Source organism: Choloepus didactylus, chromosome 8 (assembly GCF_015220235.1).
Source record: "Choloepus didactylus isolate mChoDid1 chromosome 8, mChoDid1.pri, whole genome shotgun sequence".
NCBI lineage: Eukaryota > Metazoa > Chordata > Mammalia > Pilosa > Megalonychidae > Choloepus > Choloepus didactylus.
Genome location: NC_051314.1, coordinates 22,838,830 through 22,864,991, shown reverse-complemented (window position 1 = coordinate 22,864,991; position 26,162 = coordinate 22,838,830). Strand labels below are relative to the sequence as shown.

At 44.7% G+C, this 26,162-nt stretch overlaps 1 protein-coding gene across 1 annotated transcript in view; it reads right to left on the bottom strand.

Moving 5' to 3' along the window:
• NUAK1 (NUAK family kinase 1) overlaps positions 1–26,162 on the bottom strand; it is a 72,450-nt gene that overhangs the window by 26,973 nt on the left and 19,315 nt on the right. The window contains exon 2 of the mRNA XM_037845905.1: positions 13,538–13,658. Within this exon, the coding sequence (XP_037701833.1) occupies positions 13,538–13,658 (121 nt within the window). The remainder of the gene's footprint in view (positions 1–13,537; positions 13,659–26,162) is intronic.

The following is a 26,162-nucleotide window of genomic DNA, read 5'->3' as shown; positions in this document are numbered from 1 at the left end:
AAACTATGGCCCTTGGCGTGCCAGGCGTACCAGGAAAATGCAAACCCTGGACAGGAATGTAACTCAGCTTGAGTCAGCCCACAGTTCTGGAGGCATATGCATTTGGTGCAGACCTTAGTTTTCAGTATAATGATAATTTTTTATAAAGCGCCTACTACATGGCTGGCACTGGGGATACCGAATGAAAATGGGAATAAAAGACGGCCAAGGCGGAGGAGTGAGTAAGGGCACAGGGGCAGAAATAGGAGAACTACAAGCAGGTGGCGGGTGTCAGGGAATAAGACAAGGGAAGGAAGAGGCAGGCTATGAATGAAACACAGAAACCTTGAATGCCCATAAGGAGCTTGGTGGTAGCTGGTTACAGGGACAAACACAAAGAGACAGAAATGAGCAGCAGGGTAGCATCTGGGATTGTGGACCTCTGAAAGGGCTCAGGCTCCCTTCTCCCCAGGAGCCTTCCCAGAAAGTAGCTGCTCCTGTCCTGGATGGCTTATAATAACAACAGTTAACTTTTATTGAGTAATGACTGCATGCCATGGATTATCACCTTTAATCCTCATAGCAACTCGATGAGGGAAGGACTAACATTATTCCTATTTTATAAATAGGAAACCAGCCCCCAGATCAAGAAACAACATTACCAGCACCCCATGAGCACCCCCATGTACTCTTTCCATCTCTAACCATCTTCCCAAGGATAACCTTATATAAACCAATATCCTACATTGGTTTTGCCAATTTTTAATTTTATAAAAATGGAATCATGCAGTATATATTCATTTGTCTGGCTTCATTAACTCAATGTTATGTTTGTGAGAATATTCCATGTTTATCCGTGTACTTGAAGACTGTTCATTCTCACTGCTCTAGAGTACATCATCACGTGAATGCACCACAGTTTATTTATCCATTCTACTGTGATGGACATTTGGGTTGTTTCCAGTTGGGGGCCATACTGAACATTGCCACTGTTGAACATTCTTCTACGTATCTTTTGATGAGCATCTGTACATATTTCTGTTGGGTAACCAATAAGGATTTGATTGCAAATGGGTATTGACTCCAAAGCCACAACTCAACTTGCCTTCCTCCATCATCCATTTCCTCTCCAGCATAATTCTCAATAAAGGCTCTCTTTCTTTAAATAGAACCAGCATCACTGCCTTTTCTGAAAATGTTTTTATATCAGCCTATCTGAAGCATTTATCTAAGCATTTTGCTATGTGCTATGTGTAAGAAACATGATTTGCCCTTGAGGAATTGCTATCTAATTGGATACAACTAATACTTACAAAATAATTCAAGTGCTAACCTGTGTGGTATGGACTTCAAGTACTTAGATAACTTAGAGAGAGAGAGATTGGTGAAATGAGGTTGAATAGTCCTGAAAAGAGCCCTAGAGAAAACAGGCACAAAACTTAACCAGCAAAAATGACTTGAGTTTGCTTTTATTAGAGAGCAGTACCATCATTTTGGCTTATCCTAAAATATCCAAACTCTCTGCATTTTCTTCTGCAGAAGGGCCTTCTTCCCAGACACCAACTTGCGTTATTTTTCTCGTTTTCTATTTATTTTCCATTTCAAGGGAGAGTGGGGATTGGTTCCTATAGCAACAGTTACTTCTCCAAATTAATTCTGAATTTCATCAGATGTTCAGTTTGACAGTCCAGTTCTGCCTTCTGATTGTCTGGTTTTCACACCACACTAATTACCCAACTCCTAAGGATTCCCTCCTGCTGCCCTCGAGGTTAATAACACAACTTGTATAACTTGAGAAGATGCCTTTTATAAAAACAATGCTCTGGCCTGGGCAAAGCACTGATGGGTGAGTAGATCTTGGGATTTTAACCATCCACCAGCCATTGTGAAGCCAAATACCAGGCCAGTTAGGAGAAAAGTGGGCTTAGGAAGGGAGGAGGAGGGGACTCCATTTACAGGAGGCTCCATGAAAAAGGTGGAGGATATCTTTCTGTGGGACAAGGCCCAGTCAGAATTCTCTCTGTCCCTCTGCCTCCTGTCAAGTCCATCTCCTAAATTAGTTCCAAGATGTGCCATTCCTTCCATCCTCCTGCCTCCCAATGTGGTAGCATTTTATTACCTTCCTAACGGCCCCACATAGAAATACCTTACCACTCCTAAGCAGGGCTCTTTTATTAAAGGTCAGTAGGAATCTCACAGAAAGTGAGCTTATTTTTTATTTCAGAAATGGATTATTCTTTTAAAAGAATGGTCTGTGACCTAATTAGATCATATAGTCAATACAAGACTCATTCTTCAAAAGTTTCCTCCCCAAAATGAAATTCCGAACACTACATGGACTCACAACTTCACAAAATGGTCCTCTGATCCCTTGAGTCTGAAAGCCCGGACAGGGAGGGTGAGAAAAATCAACTGGACTGGCAGCTTTCCCTCCATCTGAGTTAAACCAATGTGCTTTCTGGTTTGGACAATGAAAGGCTCTTTAGTTCACTGACTGTTTTTTCTTAAACCAAAACTCCTTCTGGATGTTGGCTGGCTTGCCCAAGGAGCACCTGAGCCAACCAGACCACCAAGGGCCAGCAGAAATGGCGAGAGAGTCTAAAAGCTACCTGCAGAAGAGGGGATGCAGGAGGCCTGCCAAGATCCATTCATTCCCACTAAGATCACTAGTGCCACCTAGGAGCCCAATATCAAACCCTGGAAGGCAGGGACATGGCCAGGATAGAGGAGTCAAGGGCACCAGGTGGGCCCAGCCATTGGACACCACACTATATTCCTGAGGAACCCAAGCAGTGTGCCAAGACGGCAATGGGTTCCATTAGCCATCACTTCACACCCACCACTCACGCCCCACAGTCTCCCTGATCATTCCTTTGATTGCCCTGTCTCGGCCTTTTCGTCTCACACACACTCACATGCACACACACATAAAGAAACATACACACACTCACATGCACACGCTCACTCACACATTCACTCACATAATCCTGAATCCAGCTCCTGTAACTGATCAGAACCTTAGCTGAAGCTAAGACTCTTGTATTTAACCTGGTGAACTTCTCAAAAAAGCACACTCCCCATCCAATTCAGGCAGTGATGTGGGGAGAAATCTTTCTGTGAAGACAGCTGTAGCCTTCCTCTCCCAAAAACCCCCAGAGGGCTTTGCTAAGGGAGCTCATCTCACCCTTACCACCCACCCAGGGTAGAAAATCCAGGCCTGTGGTTCCGAGATCTCTGATTCTAGCCACTGCTTGACTCACCAGGTATGGCTCAGCCACTCTGGAAAGTATCTTCTCAATTCTAAATTCCAGTTTACCTCACTGGGCAACATAGTGTAGTGGTTAAGAGACTGATTCCCAGAGCCTGACTGCATGGGTTCAAGTCCAGACTCTGCCACTTAGCAGTTGGGTGATCTTGGCAAGCTACTTAACCTTTCTGTGCCTTTGTTTCTTCATTTGTAAAATGAAGCTTCTACCTTATATCCTCATTATGAAGATTATCAAGATAGTACTTGGCATACAGTAATATTCAAGTAATTGCTAGCTGTTATTAGGCAGCATGTCTTAATTTAAGAAAGGAAAACAAATAAAGACATGCCTGGATCAAATCCAAGATTATGGATATGGCAGTCTGTTATTGGCAGAATCTGTACTTGAGATGGCATCTGTACCACTGAGGCATGTTTGTGTGATTGATGGGGGGTAGAGGAGAGGGAGATGGAGGAGATAGTGAAATTAATACTCAAAGACATCAAAGGACTGGGACAGAGTGGCCCACAGCAGGCAGCAGGCCCAGCTCTCCTAACTGGCTGCTCCATGCCTTACATGGCTGCGGTCCATTCTTCATTCCCCGGGGGTGTTCCAAACCACTGACGTCATCTCAAAGCCACAATTCCAGAGGAACCTACTGCCAGAAGCATGGGGTGGGGGGACAGGCACAAGGTTCCTAAATCAAAGAAACCCAGACTCGGCAGGCTCAAAGTTACGGTTCATCTAATACAATCCCCCTTTCAGTATCTAAATGTAGAGGCCCCTCACCTATGTTTTAGGAGACTTCCTAAACTCATGCTGTGGATTGCCTAAGCAAATTAAAGAGAGTCATCCCATTTAATTTCAAATGACACTATATTAAATAGCAATTGTTTCATTTTTCTTCTTTAACAATTAGCTCAACTGTACTTAAGGTGGTTACATAAGTGAATATCCTTGTTCTTAGGAAATGTACACGCGAGCATTAAGTGTTCAAGAACCATGATGTATACAACCTAATCTCTAATGTTGAGAAAAGATATACATAGAAGATAGGCAGATAGATAGATAGATGATAGAGATAGATGGCAAATGTGGCAAAACATTAAAAATTGGTGGGATCTGCGTACCTGGCGCGGGGGAGTTATGTTGGAGTTCTCTGAATGGGGTTTGTATTATTTTTACAACTGTCCTGTAAATTTGAAATTATTTCAAAATAAAGTTTTTTTTTTAAAAAAAAAAAAGAAGGCTGTGACTCTCATCTTTGGTTCTTCTCATGAAGGTAAATTCCCCCGTGTTGCAGGTATAGAGGCTACAAAGTAACCATTATTGATATTAAGAAATAATTTAGCCAATAAAAAGCAGTTTCAAAGAGAAAAAAAATAGCTTCAAGTGCAAGTGGTATTATTTAAGGCACTAGCAAATACTGAATTCCAGGAAACCCAAAAGGGTGAGGCAGGACAGCCAGGGAGTAGCATTCGTTTTCAGTTGTTTTATTTCTAATCTCTAGCCTTTAGAAAAATGGCTTGGGTGTAATTAAACAAAAACAATGAAAATAATACACTTGAAGGTCAAATAGCTAACTTAATAGGAAACTCATTAAAAACCTGGCTGGGCAGATCCACAGCTGAAGAGCTCTTTCATATGCTTACAAGTGAGGAAACTGATGCCTATTATTAACAGGCGCGAGTCCTCAATTTAGATCCAGTCTGCAGGGACTTCATGTGCAACTAGTGCATCTGGGCAGCAAAGGGAGTGTCTTTAAATGTTCAACAATTCGCCATGGGTTTGAAAGAGTAAACACAAGCACAATATACCACTCTGCCAAGTTCAACAAACTGTTTCATGGGGCTCTGAGTCCCTGATGAGGGCAGCAACCAAATGGCCAACTAAGTAAATCCAAACCCAAAGGTATCACTCAGTATTCACTGGCGAAAGCTGCCAGGCACAGGTTCTTTTCTAGAATTCACTGATGGCAAACAATCAGACCAAGACAAGGTTTCTAGAGCAGGGCTCATTTCATACTGGTTGCAGGATTAGATTGGAAACCCAGGCAACAGGACTTTTTAGAAGCTGCCCACGAGATTGTAATGTGCATCCAACATTGACACTCACAGATTGAAACAATCTGGCCTTCTCTCTACCACCTCCTGATAGAAGTTTCTCTCATTGATCCCTAAACATCCACTTCAGGAATAACTGCTACCAGTTATTGAGCATCTACCCAGCACTGTGCTTAACAAATTTACTATCTCATTTGATCTTCACACCCTGATCTATAAAGTAGCCAGCTACTGGCCCCATTTACAGATAAGGGAACCAAGCCTCAGAGAAGTGAAGTCACTGGCCCAAGGTCTCACAGTAGTAATTGGCAAAATCAGCACAAAAACCTAATAATTTATATAAGACTATAAATTACAGAGTCACCCTACTAGAACAGTTGCCTGGAACACAAGTGTTCGATAAATTTTTGTAAAATGAATGATGAATGAATGACTACGTAAACGAATGAATGAGAACAGTGGGTGATATTAATGACGGCCTGATCTTGTTAGATAATTCCACTGTCCCCCTGCCGTCAAAAGAACCTAATTCATGACCTGCTCCCAAGTCTGCCTGAGAATCCTGGATTAGGTCATCTGAGCCTGAGAAGAAAAATGTGAACTGCTTCCACTGTAGGTATTTCCAAATAACTGACACTAGAAACGGGGCCTCTGCTTCATTTTCTGACCCTCTGAGGAGGGGTTTCTCTTCACCATAGGTCCCAAACTTGAGGGCTTGTTATTTACACAGATCGCTGGGCCACCTCCAGTTTCTGATTCAGTGGGTCTGGGTTGGGGCCCAGGTGACACTGAAGCTGCCGAGGACTGCTGCTCAAACGCATTCTTAGACAGTTTATCAGGGTACCACTGTTTTAGTTTCTAGGCTGCTTAAAGCAATATCAGGAGATAGGTCAGGTTAAAAAAACCGGAATTTATTTGCTCATGGTTAATGCCAGCTGTCCAAATCCAGGCATCATCAAGGTGATGCTTTCTTCCTGGAGACCGGCTGCCGCTGTCCTTGGCTCCTCTGCCACGTGGCCAGGCACACAGTGGCGTCCGCAGGTCTCTCCCTTCTCTTCCCGGTTTCGCTGCTTCCAGCTTCTGTCTTCCTTAGCTTTCTCTCTCTCTCTCTCTCTGTATTCATTCCATTTATAAAGGACTCCAACAATAGGATTAAGTTCCATCCTCAGTGAGGGGGGTCACACCTTAACTGAACTAGCCTCATCAAAAGATCCTACTTACAAAGGGTTTACAACCACAGGAACGGATTAGATTTAAGAGCATGTTTTTATGGGGTAAATACAGCTTCAAACCACCACACCCACTATTCTCATAGGGTCTATTTCAAGAACAAGAGTGCATCTCCAGGGGCAGGGACTGGAGCAGCAACAGCTTTTGACTCCAGAACCTCTGCTGGGTCCTGTGGAAACATCTTGCCACAAGCCCCACTAACCCTTGCCACAAACTGGAAGGGCAGGGAGAAGAGGCAAGAGAGCATAATACCAGCATTTCCGCAGGCCCTGTCTCTTGATTTCTCTTTTAGCCAGATTTCTAGAGCAGTAATTTCACCAAGAGGTAAGAGAGAGATGCCCTTCCAGAAGCATCTATCAGAATCCCAGGAGGTACAAAGGGCTTGAAAAAGCATATTGTAATGTAGATTTCTAGGAAGACGGGGGAACCCTGAACTGATAGTAAACCCATCCAAAGTGTCTAGATGGTAGGAATTCAAAGAATATTCAAGAATATACTTCTTTTACATCTTCTCATGGGCATCAGGTAAGAAGGGATTAAAGCGCACAGGGCGGAGGTTTGCGATTCACCTGCTTATCAAAAGGAGACATGTTTGTTTTCTATTTTGTTTTATATTTTTTAAGTTTGAGAAACTCACCCAAAGATGAGAGATCATCACTGACAAATGCTGCCAATTAGGCTTCTCAGAAAGCCAGGATCATACTTACCTAAGATAGAAGTGAGGAAACCACTTGCCAGTTCTACGCATATCACAATGCAAAGGGCCAAGAGTGAGATGTTATCTTGCATGGCCAGGAAGAGAGATTTCCAGGGAAGAAAACCAAGGGCATAAAAGTGAAGGCACGGGCGGAATCTCCCCGCTCCACTACCTCTGCGCGTTCGCACACAGGAATGTCACCAGACGGGAGGCTGAGAGTCCCCCAAGTGTCGGCGGCAAGATGTTTCCCAGACTGGGTCTCCTAGGCTTTCAAAGAGGAAATGGGAGAGAGACAACTTGTCTTTGATGTTTGAACTTGGGTCCTGAAATCAGAACCTCAGGCAAAAACAATTTTTATCTCTTCCATCCTAGGTAACCAAGTTGAAAGCTCCGACGGCGGGCACTTCCTTTTCAGCTGTGCTTTCCATATTGTCAATTACCTCCCTGCCGAGAGGATGGAATTCCTTTGACTGCAAACAAGGGTCCATCTCTGAGATGGTGCCAGAGATTTCTTCCTTTCTTTTCTTTCTTGATTAGATTAGGTTGCCCTTCGTATCACCCAGTACAAGGAGTGTTTCTATCCTCTTTTATTTACTTAGCATTAGAAACCAGTTATGGTTTGGGTTTACACAGAGTTGACAAATTGGAGAGCTAATCACCTTTACCCGGGGGCCAACAGGAGAGTAAACCCAGGGTCTGAGATGAGAAAGACACATTGGAGAAGGATTATTTTTGAGATTTGGTGAATAGCAGAGTTGATTCAGTGAAGTCGCAGATTTTATGGACCTGTGGGCATTGTAGATAATACATAAATAACATACATTTTTATGGTGTCTGCAGTTTGGAAAATATTGACCTCTGGGTTTTCCAGATTTGAGCCATAAGCTTCTTCCTGAGATGTTGGCTGAAATATTTTCTAAACCACCCACAAAGCTGGGATTTAGTGTTCTCACATATAGAAGGCAGCATCCTCTGTGAAGGCTAGAAATTCTCCTTGTCACAGGGTCGAGGACAAGTTAGGGGTCCCTGCAGGCCACCAAATAACCTGGCTAGATTAGGAGCACCTGCTTCAGAGTGTCACTGCCTGGGTTCAACTCTCAGATCCCCCAGTTAGTAGTTGGTGTCACCTCAGAAAACGTACTTAGCATCTAAGCTTAACTCTCCTTACCATAAAAATAGGACGTTAGGAGTGCATACTTCATAGACATGAGGATTAAATGAGATGATACATTCACACCTCCTGGCACATGGTAAACAGTAACTCCTGCTATTATTAGTAGAAATTTAAAATATAATCCAAAAAGTGCAGCTTCCCTCCTCAAAACCTTCCAGTGGCTTCCCATCACTGCAGATGTAAAATCCATGCTCCTTCCTGTAGCTGATGCGGTGCAGGCCTGGGTCTCTCCAACCTCCTCTCTCCTGCTAAGCTCCTTCTCACTCACTCCCTCGGCCTCACGCCATCACAAGCTCCTTCCCTCCTCTGAGCATTTGCACATGCTGTTCCCATGGCCAGGATGCTCAGCTCCTCCTAAGGGCTCAAGTCTCACTTCTTTCAGGACTCAGCTCAAAAGTCACTTGGGCAGTCAGAAAGGCTTCCTGCCCACCTTATCAGTTCACTTATTTACTGTCTGTCTCCTTTCCTCTTGCTGAATGCCTGCTCCATCCTCCGAGCAAGGAGCCTGTTTCATTCACCATTATATGCCCAGTGCTATTAGTATTAGCACTTCCTTTGTATTTTTTCAATGAATGAACTACGTTTTCCCTGGTAATAGCACCAGTTACTCCAAGATGGTGTCTTCCCTCTAGAAAGCCCCATGTTCCTAAACATACAGGATTAGGCATATTATTTACTGCTTTGTCATGCTACTGCTGCCGCTGCTGCTGCATGTTTTTTAAATCATAAAAGTCCTTGCTGAAGAAGAAATTATAAAGTTCTTTAAGTTTCCATTCACTTGGTTAGTGACCAAAAAGCCACTTAGGTGCCTAGCCATTGATTTTCCACTAATCAAATCAATGCAATTTCTGGACTCAGCTAAGACAGCTGCTTGGCCCATCAAAGAACCAATCAGCTTCCAGAAAGAAACTTCCCCTGTTATTCTGTGAGTGGCAGAGAGACTAGCATGTTAAGTCACAGACTCAGGTCCTGCCACACAGTGCATCAACGTCAGGGTAGAAAAGGCCAAGCACGGGAGGAAGCTGAGGGGCAGGGAGATGGGCTGCTGAGATCAGAAAAAGAAGAAACAAGATCAGAAACAAAGGGCTGAGGCCTGGCGGAGGGAAAAACCAGTGCATTCAGGAGATCTGCGTGCCAGGGCTACCACTTAGCTTTGCTACCCAACAAGTCATTAACCTTCCAGAGCCTCAGTTTCCACAACTGCAAAATGGGCACACCTGCCCTGCCCACCCCACAGGTTTACTGTGGGATCAAATGGGGCTAGATGTGCTAGACAGCTTTGCAAAGCTAGACAGAAGACATGGGGATTTCTCATTTTACTCTCAGAGCCAGGCCTCGGGGCCTTGGGCGTTGAGGCAGATAAAGTCCCGGGACCTGAGGGTTGTGAGGTCACAGTTTGAGGTGTAGGATCTGGAATAGAGCCTTGGAGATCTCCCACTCCTAAGCCCTCGGAAAGGGAGGGGAGCTGACTCCTCCATAATTATTTAGTGGATGTGGGAGAAACAACTTGCATGGGAGAAGGGAAAGGGAACAGAACCGAACTGGAGCTCTCTAAGAAAATTAAAAGAAGAAAAGCCACATTTAAGTCCCTGGGAGTTTTCTGCATTTAAAATAATACCATTTATTTGTATGGCACCTTGCAGGCCACAAACACTTTAAAGCAGTGGTGTTTTTAACCTATTTGAGATCAAGATCCCTTTGAGAATCTGATGAAAGTTATATGCCATCTCCCCAGAAAAAATTAACCCATGCATGTAACACTACGACATTATCTACCAGCAATGTCCAGCAGAACCTTCTGTAGTGGTGGGAATGGTCTACATCCACACTGTCCAATATGGTAGCCACTAGCCACCTGTGACTGTTGAGCTCTTGACATGTGGTAAATGCAATAAGAAAATAAATTTTTAATTTTTAAGTTTAATTCATTTTAATTTAAATGGACACATGTGGCCAGTGGCTTCTGTATTGGACAGCACAGTTATATACTATTCAGAGGGGTTTTACAGACCCCTGCAGCTCAGCCATGGATACCCTTACCTAGGGACCCCAAGTTAAGAACCACTCATGATGATTATAGTATCCTCATACCAACGATCTTTGTCGAGCTTACCAGGTACATGTGTTCATTGCTTTTAAACTTATTCACAGCCCCATGAGAGAGGAGTATGTTATCCCCATTTTATGGGTAAAGTAATTGCGGCACCGAGAGGCCCACCATCTTGCCCGTGACAAGGCCGTGGTGGAGGATCTGGGACTGAAACCCAAGGCCGTCTGACATGAGAAAGCAGGCGCTTTCCTGCTTTTAAATGGCATAAAAACATCAAGCCCATTGTAAGGACCTTGAATCGAGACCCAACCTCCTTCCAGAGGCCTTGAAAGAAATTATTTGTAACCACCCGAAGAATTTTTACTCACTCTGTAGTTGTAGCTGGGGCTCCCAACTGAGGCAGACTTGACCTTGGTAACAGAACATCCCTCCACTAAGGTTCATCTCTGACCTGCCCTTTGGCAGGGGGACAGATTCCTGTCCTCCATTTGACCTGGGTGACTGCCAAGGTCAAAGAGGGCATGGTGGAAGTGAAGAAGTCAGGCTTCTCCATGTCAGACATCAGTTACCACAGATAGCCTCCCAAGTAGAGAATCTGGAAACTCAGTGCTGGAAGAAAACTCTTTCTGCCTTCCTGATAGAGACCTTTCCTGCTGCAGGCTAAGGAGTCCCAAAATACAAACATGCTCAGAGCATATTATCCACACTGGTCCACACTACAGAGGCCATGTAAACACAGTCATCTTTTACTATGGCCTTCAAGTTTCCATGGTAACTGGGCCACACAGAGTTCTAAAACACCCTCAGAATTTATTAAAACCCACTCTCACCCTGCTTCTTGTATCTCTACTCACTTCTAACTTCTACAAATTCCCTTCATTCACTGGGCATATTCAGATGTTTGATCAGCCTGGAATTCTACTTTCCCCATTTCTTCCCCCAAACACTCCTCAAGGCCCACTCCAGATACCATGTATTTCCATATATTTCTGACTCCCAGGCCTCCATGGTCCCAGAATATGTTGCTTACATATATACTTAATGTGTTTTCCATCTTGCCTTGTAATACGTGTTGAGTACAGGATCCATATCATATTCACCTTTATATTTCTAACCACATTTAACACAGTGCCTTATGGGAAGTAGAAACTCAACAGACGAGCAGTTCTCAAATTTGTTAAAACACAGACTTCTGGGCCCCTCCCCTAGAGTCTCTGATTCAGCAGGTCCAGGGTGAGGCCCAAGAATTTGCATTTCTAATAATCCCAAGTGATGTTGATGCTGCTAGGCCAAGCCATGCACTTTGAGAATCTTTGCAAGAGATGTCTGTGGAATGAATAAATGACTGAATGAGTAAAAATTTCCCTGAAAAATCTTATCCCTAAAAGCTCCAAAAATGAGCTTTAGAAAGATAAAGATACAAGATAAGATATTACCAATATTTACCTCTAAACAAGAAGCAAAAATAGGAGCCTCAAAAAGAAGAATGGCAAGGAAAAGCAAGGAACCAGAGAAAGGGAAACTAAAAATATCAGAATATTTTAGGGTTACCATCTAGTTTCCTCTTACCCTACCTACTAACTTCTTATGATCAGACCACAAATTAAAAATAGGATAATTTTTCTAACTCAACCATATATTTAAAAAAAAATTATTGGGAAATAGTTTGACTCAGCAAGTCCAAGACTACAAATTTATCTTAAGAAAATAATTAGAAATAAATGTAAAAGTGGTATGTGAGGAAGATCACAAAAGCCCTATGTGCAATAATTAGAAATTTGAAACAACTTAAATGTTTGGCAAGGGTAATTATTCAATAAATTATGGTATGACCATAATGGAATGCTATAAAGCTTTTAAAATATCTTTAAAGGGAAAATTTACTGGCATAGGAAGAGATACATGATATAATAAATGAAAAACATCAAGTTAAAAAATGGTATCAACACATGGAAGTATTAAAGGTTAAAGGAGTCCCATGTATGTAACCTACTCTAATATTTAGGAAAGAGAGAGGAAGAAAGAAGAAAAAAGAGAGAGAGAGAAAGAGGGAGAGAGGAAGAGAGACAGGGAGAGGGAAGGAGGGAAGCAAGAAGGAAGAAAGGAAGAAAGGAAGAAAGGGAGGGAGGGAGGGAGGTGGGAAAAAGAAAGAAAAAGAACAGTGGGGGAGGAAAGATAGACCAAATGTCGCAAAATGTTAGAAGTTGATAAATCTGGATATCTGGCTAGACGGTATAATGGAGTTCTCCGTATTATCTGTTATTTTTATTTTTTCAATTTTCCTGTAAGTTTGAAATTACTTCAAAATTAATGTTTAAAGATGAAATTTTTTAAAAGTATAAACAGTATGATCTGATTTTGGATAAAAACCACAGAGAGAGAGAGAGAGAGAGATACAACTCAGAGAGAAATCTATCAATCTGTTACCTCTGGGAGTTGGATCGGAAGTTATTTTTGAATTTCAACATCTGTATTTCAATCATCTCTATAAGAAACACATATTGCTTGTGTAAATTTTTATAAGGTATTAAAAGCAAAAAGGCTGTGGAGGACCAAAGCAGGAGCACTTTGTTCTTTGCCCCAACCTTTCTCTAGAAACAGCAACTACAATTTAGACTTTATCTGCAAAGCATCTGCCCCACTGACAAGCCCCTCTTTCTTGGTGCTTCCTAGATTTGCTCAGAGTTAATTCCTGATTCAACGAGCCTAACTTTGAATAACTCGGGATACCACCATCACTGCTGTCAGCTTTGAGCAATAACATTTACAATGTATCCACTGTGACTTGGTCACATTTTTTCAGAAATCCTGGCTGTCTCCCATCCTGGCTCTTAAGAAGGCGGGTTGCTTAGCAACCGTCAAAGATCAGGGTAAGACAGATTCAGGCACCCGCCAGAGATATTTTGTGACCAGTGGGAGCTGCATTACATGTGTCTGGTTGCATTCAAGGTAAATAAGAGATAACACACAACTATTTTTGCATTATGAGAAAAAATACTTGGCTTCTGCCCAGAAGGACAATTATCTAAAAGTCTTGGCAAGCCCCATGGTATGAGAAATGGTAACTGATATGGGGGTGAAAAAAAAATCACTGACCTTCATAAATACTGATGATATGAGGATGGTTGAGGGATGACATGATCTCAATCTCTCGTCTGATGTGAACCATATCTTGTTCATCCTTAATTTTGTCCTTACGAATGGATTTTATAGCAACCTATAAAGTCAGGAAATGAAATGTTACTCAGAGAACTAAACAGATGCAAATCAGCCATTGGGAGAGTTTGGAAAATAAATACAGATGTCACTTGTTGGCAGAACTGACAATAACCAAAACAAAGCTTCAAAATACCCCCTGTCATGTCTTTCATTTATAGCAAAAACACCCTTCTCCTGGCAACAGAAAACATCAGGTTTTAACAGCCTGGGGTTTAGGATTGTGGCTTTTTTTTTTTTTTTTTTCCCCATAAAGCAGAGACTGCTTAACATGGCCAGATTCATTTACTCTAGGAATCCTGATCCTTTGAAAACGGCAAAAAGAAGAGCTCAGTTTACAGGGTATCAATGATGAAACGTGGGTAAGTGAAATTAGTCCCACTCATCTCCAGCAAACAGCTGCTGCAGCAGTGGCTAAAAAAAGCATTATTGCATGGCCCAACTCGAGGCCAGTTTCTGCCTCAAATCCCAGGTCTTAAGACTCAGCTTATGCTGTGTTTATGCCAATCGCCCAGAAGTCAAATCTCTCCTACATCCATCCTCTTGCCCCAGGCACCTTCTATAGCACATGGTGTGACAAAAGGGCTCTTGACGAGAAAAATCAGGGCAAAACAAAGGAAATGACAGCTAGATTCTCTGCCCAGCCCCAGTTGATTACAAAGGCTCCATGCCAGTGCTGTCTGAAAATCCAAACTGCAGGGGGACTGCCAGGCCCAAGCACAGAGCAATTACTCAAAAGAAACACATAAATAAAAAGGCAATAAATGACAATGGGGAATCCAACAAGGAAAAATATGTTTGCCAATGGATTCATCTCTGCTCATGAACAAGTTGGTTGGTAATTTAATCCGCTTGGCTCTAAGGTAGGGGGGCAAAAACCACTTGGGAAGGAGGGTATCCATGGGTACCCAGGAAGCCCCCCAATCTATTTGCTGCCCACCTCAGAGAGCTTCCGGCTTAATTCCCTCCCAAACCGGCCCCCTGTGACCTCAATGCTCTCCTGTCCCACCTCGACTGTCACAGGCTTAACTACAGTCTGACCTGCGGCAGGTCCCAACTGAGCACTCACTATAAATGGAAACATTTGTAAAATATAAACAGTACGGCTATGACTCAACAAAAAAGGAGAAGCTGTTATTACTGTTTTTGCTATTTGCTGACATCCTAAAAAAAATAAACAGGTTAAGTCGACTAGCAGTTCCCTGTATTTCTCCTTTGCAGTCCTTTTCCCAGTTGTAATTAGATAAGTATTTGTGTCATTACTTGTCTCTGCATTAGTGGGGATCTTATTCACAGCTTTATCTATGGTGTTTAACCCAACGCTTGGCAGGGGAAGGAACATTTACCGCAGGCAGGCAGGTAGGTAGATAGACAGAAAAGGAAGGAGAGAAGGCGAGAGGGAGGGAGGAGAAAGGGAAGGAGGGCTGATGTTATTAGGGGACGAGAACCCAGAGAAGCAGCAGTGGAATTGGGGCAAAAAAAAAAAAGGAAGGGATCACCCCAAACAATACTTCCAAGACAGACGTGAGGGTAAGATGATTTAGGATTTCTTTGGTATCCTAAATGGGCAATCCAGCAAGTATGAAGCAAGGAAGCCCCTCTGTAAACCCAGGGGCTAGCACCACCCTCCTTCAGCCTGTGGATGGATAAAAGGAGGCTGCACAGAAATCAACAAGCCTTCCAACTTAAAGGCCCCTTTTCATCACACTGCCAGGATCCAAACTACCCCAGGCCTTCACGACAGCCCCATTCAGTCTGTAGCAAGAAAAGCCTCCCTTCCCTTACGTCAAGTGTAAAGATATGACCGGAAGCTTTCATTTTACTGAGCTAGGCCAGCAATCCTGGGAGGAAGCAGACAGTGAACACACACAGGCCGTGCAGACAAGTTAGATGTGGGTGGGTGTTGGACCAGCTCCTACATTCCTCCACGGAATGAAAATGGACCCAGGGTAGAGACCATCCCTCTGATTATGCAGCAGGCTGCACTTGGCCTCAAGAAGGCCTTAAGGCAGCCTTATTGTCAAGTTATAATAGGAATAAATTCTTTCAGCACCCAGGGGTCAGGGGAGGGTATTGACATCCTGAAGGGGTAAGAAAATAAGCCCACTTGTCAGTTCCCCCCAACAGTGGAACAAGAGGCGAACAGTCCCACGGTGCGTTTCCAGGGAGGATACGCCCAGTCCAGCATGAAAAGGAAAGTGCCCACATTCTCATAAAACCCTGCTCCGCACTGGGGAAACTGAAAGGGCTCAATAAATGTTAATACCCGTGGTTGTTGTCTCTGCACAAAAGCTTCCCTCTTCTTACAACAAATCTTCCCTCTTCTTACAACAAATCTTCCATTGAAAATGTAAAAGAAGGCTCATTCCGCCGACCTAACTCAAAGAGCTAATGGGAAGTCAGGAGTAGACCAAGGCTAGAAATCACTTAGAACTGTGCAACTGCCGTGGCTAAGGGGAAAACATTTAGCTCCATTCCCAGGAGCAGCCAGTTAATGGCAAACCAAGAAAACAATAACGACAACAGTAAGAATAACCAGCATTCGTCAGTGCTTAAAATATGGGACAGGCACAATGCTAAGCTCTTTGCATCCCTCTCACCAGTCAAGCGTCAGCTCTAACACCATCCCCTTGGGGAGGGGGGTCCTTCCCTGACCCCCTAACTGATACTGCCATCCTTGATGCCCTACCATCTCTTCACACCTTTCCCATCTTGTCTTCTTCAAATCCTTCTGCATTATCAGAAGTCATCGTGCTTCTTTGTTTGCTGCATACTCAGCCTGTGGGCCAAATCCAGTCCATGGCCAGTTTTTGTAGAGTCCAGAGAGCTAAGAATGGTTGTTCACATTTTTAAAAGGTTTTTTAAGAAAGAGAAGGATAGTAACTGTAATAGTGCCTGTTCCACAAAGTTCCTGTGAGGATATAAACTGAGTCAGGACACAGAGAGGCAGTGTTGCCTCATGGTTAGGGACATGGGGTTGAATCTGGCTAAGACCACTAACTAGTTGTGTGACCCTGGGCAGGTTACATAGCCTTTCTGTGCCCCAGTTTCCTTACCTGTCAAGTAGGGAAATAATTCTTGCCTCAAGTCAGTGCTTAGAATGTGCCTAGCCCAGTGGGGTTGCTCAAGAAACATCAGCTGTTCTTAACCTGGAGTGAGCAACTGTGAATAGGACCTTCCCTCCTTCCCTCCGTGCACCCCCCTTCCTTCCTTCCCTCCTTCTTTCCCTCTTTCCCTTCCTTCCTTCCTTCTTTCCTTTCTTCCTTCACTCTCTCTTCTTTCCCTCCTTTCCTTCCTTCATCCTTCCCTCCCTCCTTCATTCCTTCTTTCTTTCCTTCCTTGCTTCCCTCCCTCTTTCCTTCCCTTTTTTCCTTCCCTCCTTTCTTCTTTCCTTCCTCAGAGCAAACCCGAATCCCTCCGGGTTCCTCGAGGGGCAGCGAGGGAAAGCGTTAGTAATGGAGACTTCATTTGTTTCCACCAAAGGCAAGAGACTCTCCATCCTGGGTCCTTAAACTGAACCCTCCTCTGAAATGCCAGGAAGCTCAGAACAGCTGGGGCCTCCATTAGCACGAGCCCTGAGTCCCCTGAGACATGAACAGCTTGGACCCAAAAACCACCTTCCTCCCAGGACCATTTCCCCATCCCCTCCGTATCGCTGCCCATTCGGCTGAACAGGGGAATAGAATGTTCATCTGAGAATCAACAGCTTCAAGATAATCACTGCAGCCTTCACAAATTTGACTGTTCATTCACGTATTCTCTAGTGCAATAAATATTTTTCAGGCACCTGCCATGTACAGGGCTGAGGCTACCCAAGGTTGGAGCTGACATATTCCACCTCAGTTCTGGAGGTGGAGAGGAAGGACAATAAGCAAAAATAACACAAATAATGACCAAATTACCCTCGTAACCAAGGGCTACCAAAGAAATGTAGGGAGATGCCCCAGAGCATGAAGGAAACCACCCCTTCTCCAGTTTCCCTCAATCCTCACATCTACAAAGAAAGACAGGCCCAGCAGGAAGAGATTACCAAATGTCTGAAATCCTACACCCTCCAAGAAAAATCCAATTTGTTCCTGCCTAAGTCAGAGAGATTTCACTACTCCTTCCAAAGAACTAGCTTGGGGGACTCAGGTGTTTGAGCCTGACAGTCAGTGCAGCCCTTTTCATAAACGTTCCCAAGTCTAGACGGCACCATGCACCTTATAAAACGGTCTACTTTTAAATAAGGCCACCCTACAGCTTAATGCTTAAACCTTATGCAGCAGAAGGCTTGGCCATGGATGGCCGCGTCTCACCTGCGGAGCCTGCCCAGTTAAGGGGCAAACTCGGCCAGCCAACTCCCATCCCTTGTATTAGATGCACTATCCCCAGCACCACCTGCCCTGCAGCCTGCCAGGTGTCCTTTTCCACAGTGGCTGCCGTGAGTGCTAAGGGCCGGGTGACCTCAGCAGGGTTTGGGGGAAGCACAGGAGCAGGAAGGCTAAGTGACCTTTACTAGCTGGGTGACCTCGGGCAAGCACCAGACCCCACAGGTCTCAGTTTCCACATCTGTAGAATGGGGTTAGCAACGCCTGCCTCCCGGGGTTGTTGTAAGGAAGTGGAAATAATGTAAGCAAAGTGCCGGGCACCTAGCAGGGTGATTCTACATGAGACCTGTCAAAGTCTTCCTAGGGATACAGGGTCCTGGACCACGTTTAAGGAGGGGGTTAATCCCCCCCACCCCTGCACACACATCCTTCCCCCTGCCCCCTCAACATCTGTAATGAGGCAAGAGCAGGTTAAAATGAACATCCAGCCAGCCACGGAGGGGTCAGGGCAGCTGCTGTGGGGAGTGGGGGAGAATCTGGGCTGCTTGGAAGTATTTGAGGCTCTAAGCAAGAGAATCTCTGCCCTCTTCCCTCAACAGCCGCCTCCCCTGGATGTTCATTAATTGACGGCCTGCAGGGCATATTCCAGAACAGTGCCGCTCGAATAGGAGTCATCTGGGCCTCTTGTTAAAACACTGAGTATGAATCTGCAGGTCTGGAGTGGGGCCTGGGGTTCTGCATTCCTGCAGGCTCCCAGGTGATGCAGGGGACACTGGCCCAGGGGCCACACCTGGCGTGGTGAGGTCTCAGAACGCTGTCTATGGCCCTGGCATCTCAACATTTTTAATCAGTGGGAATCACTGTAATAATAACAATGGCTAACATTGATTACGTGTTAACCATGTACCAGTTTACATTACTTCATTTACTCTTAACTTCAACTCCATTTTACAGATGAGGAAACTGAGGCACAGAGAAGCTTATAAAGATGGAGCCAGGACTTGAAACCAGACAGACTGATCCCAGAGGCTATTGATTCTGGGTAACATTGGGGTGACAGAATCAGGCCCCCGATGGATCTCTAAAGCCTAATATGATGGACTCCATCCAAGCAGATGAAATTTTACAGGGTCAAATGGGACAGAGCAGCAGGGAAGAAACACAGCAGTAAACACCACATTAGCATCACTTAGTGAGAACAAGTTGGCTTTCTAATCCCGGCAACAGGAGCTGGCACCCTCCCTGCCATTCACAAGGTGTGATCTCACCCTGGCCACCACCACCGTGTTCCACAGGGCACTGAGTCAGAGGCAGTGAGGGTGAGCTTTTCTCACCGAGGCGCCTGGAGTCCAGTCACATCGGAACAGGAAACCAACTCAAGTTGGAGGCCAGCTTGAGGGGTTCCTGCCTTTGTCTGGGAGATGGACAGAGTTTGGGGCACGGTGTATCTCCACATGGCCCACCATGGTCCATGGCTCCCCAGAGTCACCGAATGACTTTCCCTCAGAAAAGCTGTCTCCAAAGGCCACCACCATGATGCCACCCAGGAGGTCGTCTTGCAGCCAAAGCTCGTAATTCATTAAATGGCCCCCAGCCCTTTGTGGGTAGCCTGGCAAACTCAGGACAACACTCCAACAAGTTGCTTTAAACTGTGATGCAACCAGCCCCACAGAGACCCAAGCCAGGCTGCCACAGGCCATGGGCCTCTCTTCCCTTCCTCCTTGGCGCGTCGATTCATGTTACCACGTGGATGTTTTTCAAACAGAAGCCAAGAGTTATATCAACGGGTTCTGCAGAGAGGATCCCCGATGCCAGGGAGCATGGCATGCGGAAGAAAGAGCTTTTTTTTCCCAAAGAATGGCATCACACCATTCACCACGACCAGCCTCTTTAATCTTCTAAGAGCTCTGAAGATAGAGTGCTCGGTAACTCAGTTCTCAACCCTCTACTTCCCAAAACTCCCCAGAAAAGAGATGATGATTCCTTGGATGATGCTGATTTTTCTCCCACTGTAAAAGATGTTCTCTTTCCAGAATTTAAACAGCAAATCAGGTTTTGATTTGACTGGGCCAAGGCCTGCTCAGGAGACCCTGAGAGGGGGCTGTAAGATTTTCATCTACAGGTTACTCTCCAAAACCCACCCTGCAAGGACTGAACTAAGAATGTCAAGGGAGGGGGGGGCACAGGAAAGTGGAAAGAGTGATGAAGAAATCACAGGCAAGAGATCCCTGAAGATTCACACAGTGAACAAAGAGAGAGAGGGGTAGCAACTGACAAGATAGGATTTAACAAAGGATTACGAATACTGAATCTTTATATCAATAATTTTATTTTTTTAGTTTTTAGGGTACTAGAATAGCTAGAAGGAAATAACTTGACACAATGGAACTGTAACATATAAATGCTTTGAAATTTGCTCTACAGCTACTTGTTAAATTATACCTTGAAAGTTATCATATTTTTGTATATATGTTATATTTCACAATAAGGAAATAAATGAAATGGTGGAACTGTGATCCGTAACATTCTTTGAAATTGGCTCTCTATGTGTTAAATTGTACTTTGAAAGTTATCACTTTTCTGTATATACACTATATATTCACAATCAAAAAAATGCAAAAAAAAGAAAAGAAGAAAAAAAAAGAAAGAAAAGAATCAAGGGCAGATATACGCTCCCTGTATGGTGCTGGGGTTTGTAGACAGAAACTGACTAGACAAGAAACAAAGGAGCTGCAAAAAGAAGGCCAGTGGAAAGTCAACAGCAGATGGCAATGCCAAAAGCAAGCAGCAACCAGCCCAGAAAGTGCAAGGAGAGTCTCTGAGAGAGATTTTGTCAAAGGGTGCTCGGCAGACCATCTGCATCAGAACCATGTGGGTGATTATTAAAAATGCAGATTCCTGAGCCCACCCCAGACCTCGTGAAGTCAGACGGGGAACCCCAATATGAGCATTTTCTACAGGATTCCCAGGCCATCCTGCTGTACTCTGAAGCTTGAGAGCTACCATCTTAAACCAGAGTGAACACAGTCATGACGGCACCTATAATTTGGTAACGTAGGTATCACATGTGAGCTGATTAATGAAAAGGAAATTAAAGAACTGTCCATCCACTGAGAGGAGAATTAAAAACAAGCTGCTTCCTTGAGGGGACCCTGTGAACTGATTTAATTCACCCCTGGCAAAGGGAAGGTTTGCTCCCAGAGGATATTTCACTCATCCTTGCCCGGGGCAGGCCTGCGGACGATGTCAGCCCACGGAAGCTGGCTGCTGATGGGAGACTTCACTGTGTGCACACAACCTGGGGCTCCAGAGCCTGGTAAAGGTGAATGTGTCCAAAGGAGGGGAGAGGAAGTGAGCTCTGGAGCCTCACATCCCACCTGCTTTGCAGAGAAGGGTCTGACCAGGGGCTGTAAGGAGCCTTTCCTTACCAGGCATCCTCCAGAAGTCTCTCCAGGCCTAGGGCCTGCTGTAATAAATGCTCCCAAGGCCTTCTGCATGTAAAGGCCTCTGGTAGCATAAGAGATGCTAACACAAGCAACACCGGATTCACAGAAAGACTAAAAATGCAAGGCTCTTTGGCTGGGACTCAAGTTGCCAAGCAGCTGTTTATTTTTGGACATTCATACTTCCAAAATCCAAATGCAACACCAAATCAGAATTTTAGAGTGCAACTACTTTTCTTCCAGGTTACAGCAGTCCTGGGGTAGGGGAGTGTGGGACGGGACAGAGGGCTGAGGTTACGGACAAGTTGGACGGCCTCAGCTTGTAGCATCCGATCACTCCGACTCTGTTTATAACATAGCTTGGATAAGCTTAAGATTGTGCAACTTTTATTTATCAACCTCCAAGCCCAGAAGAGCCCCAGCCAGAAATGCTAAGAAACCCAGCATCAGCACCTTGGCCTTGTCATCCACGACCACAACCTCCTACAAGAAGAGGTACTCAGGTAATTGTTTCATAGGCTCAATTTTCTCATTGCAAATGGGGGTGACAACAGCACCAACCTCACAAAGTTGATGTGGGGATCAAATTAGATTGTGTACATGATGATGAGCACAGAGGGCAAAGAGGGGCACCATTATTGTTATCAGATGTCAGAGCTAGAAGGATCTTAGAATGTTCTTTGCTAACTTCCTCTTTTTTACAGATGAGGAAACCGAGTCCCCGGGAGGGTGAAGCACAGGCCCAAGTTCGCAAAATTAACAGTAGTCCTGGAATTACAATAAGGGAGTCCTGAGTTCCACTCCAGGAGGGATTAACACTCAGGGCATATGGTCCTAACCAAATACCAAGCCACAGCCAGCAGCAGGACAAAACTGCCCAAGAAAGGTTTGACATCTAAATGTGAGGCAGACCTCAGCCCCAGCTCAGGCCCAGGACTGTTGCATTATTAATAAACCGAGATGGAGAGTGACAGCTATTCCTAAGCGTGCTGGCAAACTACAACTCGTTCCACAGCGCGGCGCATTATTCCGCCTCCATCACAGGCCAGGGGTCTGTCCTTGCACAGACACGCTCGGGACACTGTTTTCAGACAAACCCTGTTCCAATTTCCAAAGCCTGATTTCACATCACACATGAATAGGCATCCTTGAAAAGTTTACATACCATTATTTCTTAAGCCCCTGAAAACATTGCTTTTAAATATTAACTCCCGGCTGCTACCAAATCACCGACCTTGGGAACAAGGAGCAAGGGACCCAAGAGACCTGAAAAATGGAATTAATTTTCCAAAGGGAAAGGCAATCAGTCCATTGAATTTAGCTGATCCATGTGGAACAGAACAAAGAAAAAATATTTTTTAAATTCTTAACATGGTAAAATATAACACACAAGAAACCTACATAGGAATGGCATTAAATTTTATTTTGTAGTTTAACCATGGGTAATTGAATAGATCGTGAAAGGGAAGATTCTTCCCAAGTTTATTTTTATCCTGACAGAGTCCCTTTTATTCAGAAAACTTATTTACAGCAATTAGGGTGTGGAAAGACAGATCAGATCTGAGTGAGGACTGGCACGGGCTGCAGGGCCTGTCCCCTACGGCCTCTGGAGAGCCCCTGAGGCCTCATTCATCATCAACTCACAAGCAGCAGTTTCTTTTCCTTCAAAAGGAAGCTCTCATTGTCCATTATCTGGAGAGTTGATGGGCTAGTCCCTGTCCCGCTGTCCCACTGCAAACCTATCTGGATGCCTGTCAGCCTGCTAATTACAGCTCCACAAACCTGCTGGGGATACTTGTCACAGCGGCTCCTCTGGCTACTTATGAATGCACAGCCCCAAGTGATGACAGACTGACCCCCCCCCCCCACCCTCCCAAGGAGCATGTTCAGGCCCAGGTGGGCATTTGCTGATGCCCCACCAGGTGGGTTGCCACCCATCACTCACTTACTGTCCTTGGGGAGAGTGAGGTGGGGTCTGTGGTCACTACAGGTACCCAAGGCTTGGAGTTGGCTGTGCCGTCTTCTGAAAGGGCCCCTGGGTGAAGGAGTGGGCTTATGCCTCCAGGCATTTGTGCATGGCATTTTCTCTGCCAGGATCCCCGCTATCCTGTCATTCACAACTAACTTCTTCAGCTGCCCAAATCCCTCCTCATCCATCCCACACATGGCTCATCCCAGCAATAAGCTCTCATGCACTTATAGGTCCCCTTTCAGAACCTCAATCGCCATTACTCATAAGCTTCATGTGAGCAGAGAACATTTCTGTTTTAGTCATGACAGGGTCTCCAGGGCCTAGCAGGTTCCTGGTGCATTGCGTATACAAAAGAAGCTATTGCCGAAATGGACCAAGTATTAAGATGGACCCTGAACAAACATAAAACCACAGTGAGACATCTTATCATGCCACCTAACCTAAAGCCCAGCCACCTGCCTATTACTTGCTAATCTCTCCCTTACTTGCCCCAGTATCACCCCAAATTACCAAACCTTCATCTTCATCTTTACCTTTAAAATGGAAGTAACAGTGCCAACTCCAGAAGGTTGGAAGATGATGTCCAATAGTAGCACATAGTGATAAAATTAACTATCATTTATCCAGTCCTTATTGTGTGCCAGGCACCAGGCACCACCCCGTTTAAACCTCTCAGTCTCTCATTATTTCTGCTTTCTCAGTGAATGTAAACTGAGTCTGAGAGAGGTCAAGTAACTTTCCCTGGGCACACAACCAATAAGTACGAGAGCTACTTATTGAAGTAGCTTATTAAAGACAATGCTCTTGATGAGCCAATCAGCACAAAGCCTGGCACAGAACAGATGCCTGATAAACATGAACTGAATCGGAATCTTTGCAGATGAAGGCCCCCCCAAGGCCAAACAGCACTTTCCTACTCTTAAAATCTAGTATTAAAACCACTTTCATCTTCAAAAGCATAGCTATCAGTGTGTCTCGCTCCTCTCCGTGGGAGCAGCCAAGGAAGCTGGGCAAAAGGCAGGACTGGACAGGAGGGTTTGGGAGTCATGTCCGTAAAAATCCAAAAATAGGGCAATAATAAGTTAATCCCCCAGCAAGCAATTTTGGAAAATCTGCTCTGGGTAAAGCACTGATCAAGTCCTGGTGAACGTGACCCAGACCTGCCCTTCGAGTCACTTACAATCCAACTGGAAAGGGTAGTGGACACTGAGACCCCGGCCTGCTTGCACCACTCACCCTTCTACTGGTAGAAACTCTGACGTTGCTCTGGAGACCACCCCACCCCATTGGATGCAATTTTAAAGAGACTCTCATTCAAAATATTGCACCCTCCCCATGCCAAGGGGTGGGCGTGTTACCCTAGAATTTGGCCAATGAGATGTTCTCTCCCAGAATTGAATCTGGAGTGGTTTGAAAATGTTTGGGGCATTCATCCCAAGAGCAACATTCTGAAGAGATCGTCTGTTAGTAGTTCCTTTTCCTGCCTGGTTCCTTAGAGCTCTCAGTTCTCAGGCTTTCCAAAGCTTTATTCTATGGGATACCCCAAACATAACCTGTAAATTCATTTTCTGCTTAAATGAGTCACTTGTAACCGAGACCCCTAAATCCCATCAGGAGATGTCAATGAGTAGACTTGGGAAGAGAGAGCTAGTTTACTTAGTACACACCCAGCTGCAGGGTGGGCTGGAGAAGGAGGGAGGGCTTCAGGCAGGTGAGACTCCAGATGGGACAAGATGCACAAGCTTAGAGGCATAGGTGACTCTAAGACACTACCCAGGAAAGTGTTCCTTTGTGAGATCACTGGCAAAGTGATGTGTATGTGCAGAGGTGAGGGCCTCCTGAGAAGTCTTTCTATGAATTTTCCCCATTTCCACCCCCTCCACGTCTCACTCCCACTCCTCATTAAGAATCAATTCAATCCAGAATTGAGTCTTACTTTGCTCAGTTATTCATTTACCCATCCCCCAAAAGAGCCAAGACAGCGTCTCCACTGTCCCTTCCACTTGCTCATATTGAGTGCCTGACTTACCTTGCAGAAAGGTACAGGCAGTCTAGCCATATCCCTGCCAAATAATGTTCACACCTACAAAATAGTTTCCAGTCATCATCCATGCTACCCAGATTGCAGTCAAGATATAATCTAACAAAAGGGAAGGTCATTCATAGTCAGTATCAGGTGTAGCAGGCTGAAACCGCAGGACGGGGACCATAACTGCCTTATTCACCACTGTGTCTAGGGACACTCCAGCGCCAAAGTTAACATTCAATGAATATTTGTTGAATTGAATTGAATCAAACATGATGAGTAGTATAAGTCCTAATTTTTTGTAAGAATTACTCCTTTCCCACCTATCCACTCACTACCACCACCAACCAGGCCCAGTATCCACAAATTGCTGAAGTCAGATATCTACCCAGACAATATCCCAGATTCCACTCTGGTCTCACGTGGCTTCTATATCTGTGGACAAGCCCACAACCCCATGGATTCAACACCACATTGTATAAATGACCCCCTCCAATTATTGTCCCATTTTATTTTATTCTTCCCACCATGCCAGGAGATAGGCAATCTATTTTGCAGGAGAGGAAAACTGAAACAGAAAAGTTGTAACCTCCCAAAATTCCCACGAATAAGAAAGGCAACACCCAAGTATTTGGGTCCTGTGACTACTGCTGCTTTCACTGGGCCTCACTTGTTTCCCCATTTCACCAACTCTATGGAACCACAAGTACACCCTTCTGTAGTGTTAAAGCTTTGGGAAAGACCAGCTTGGATA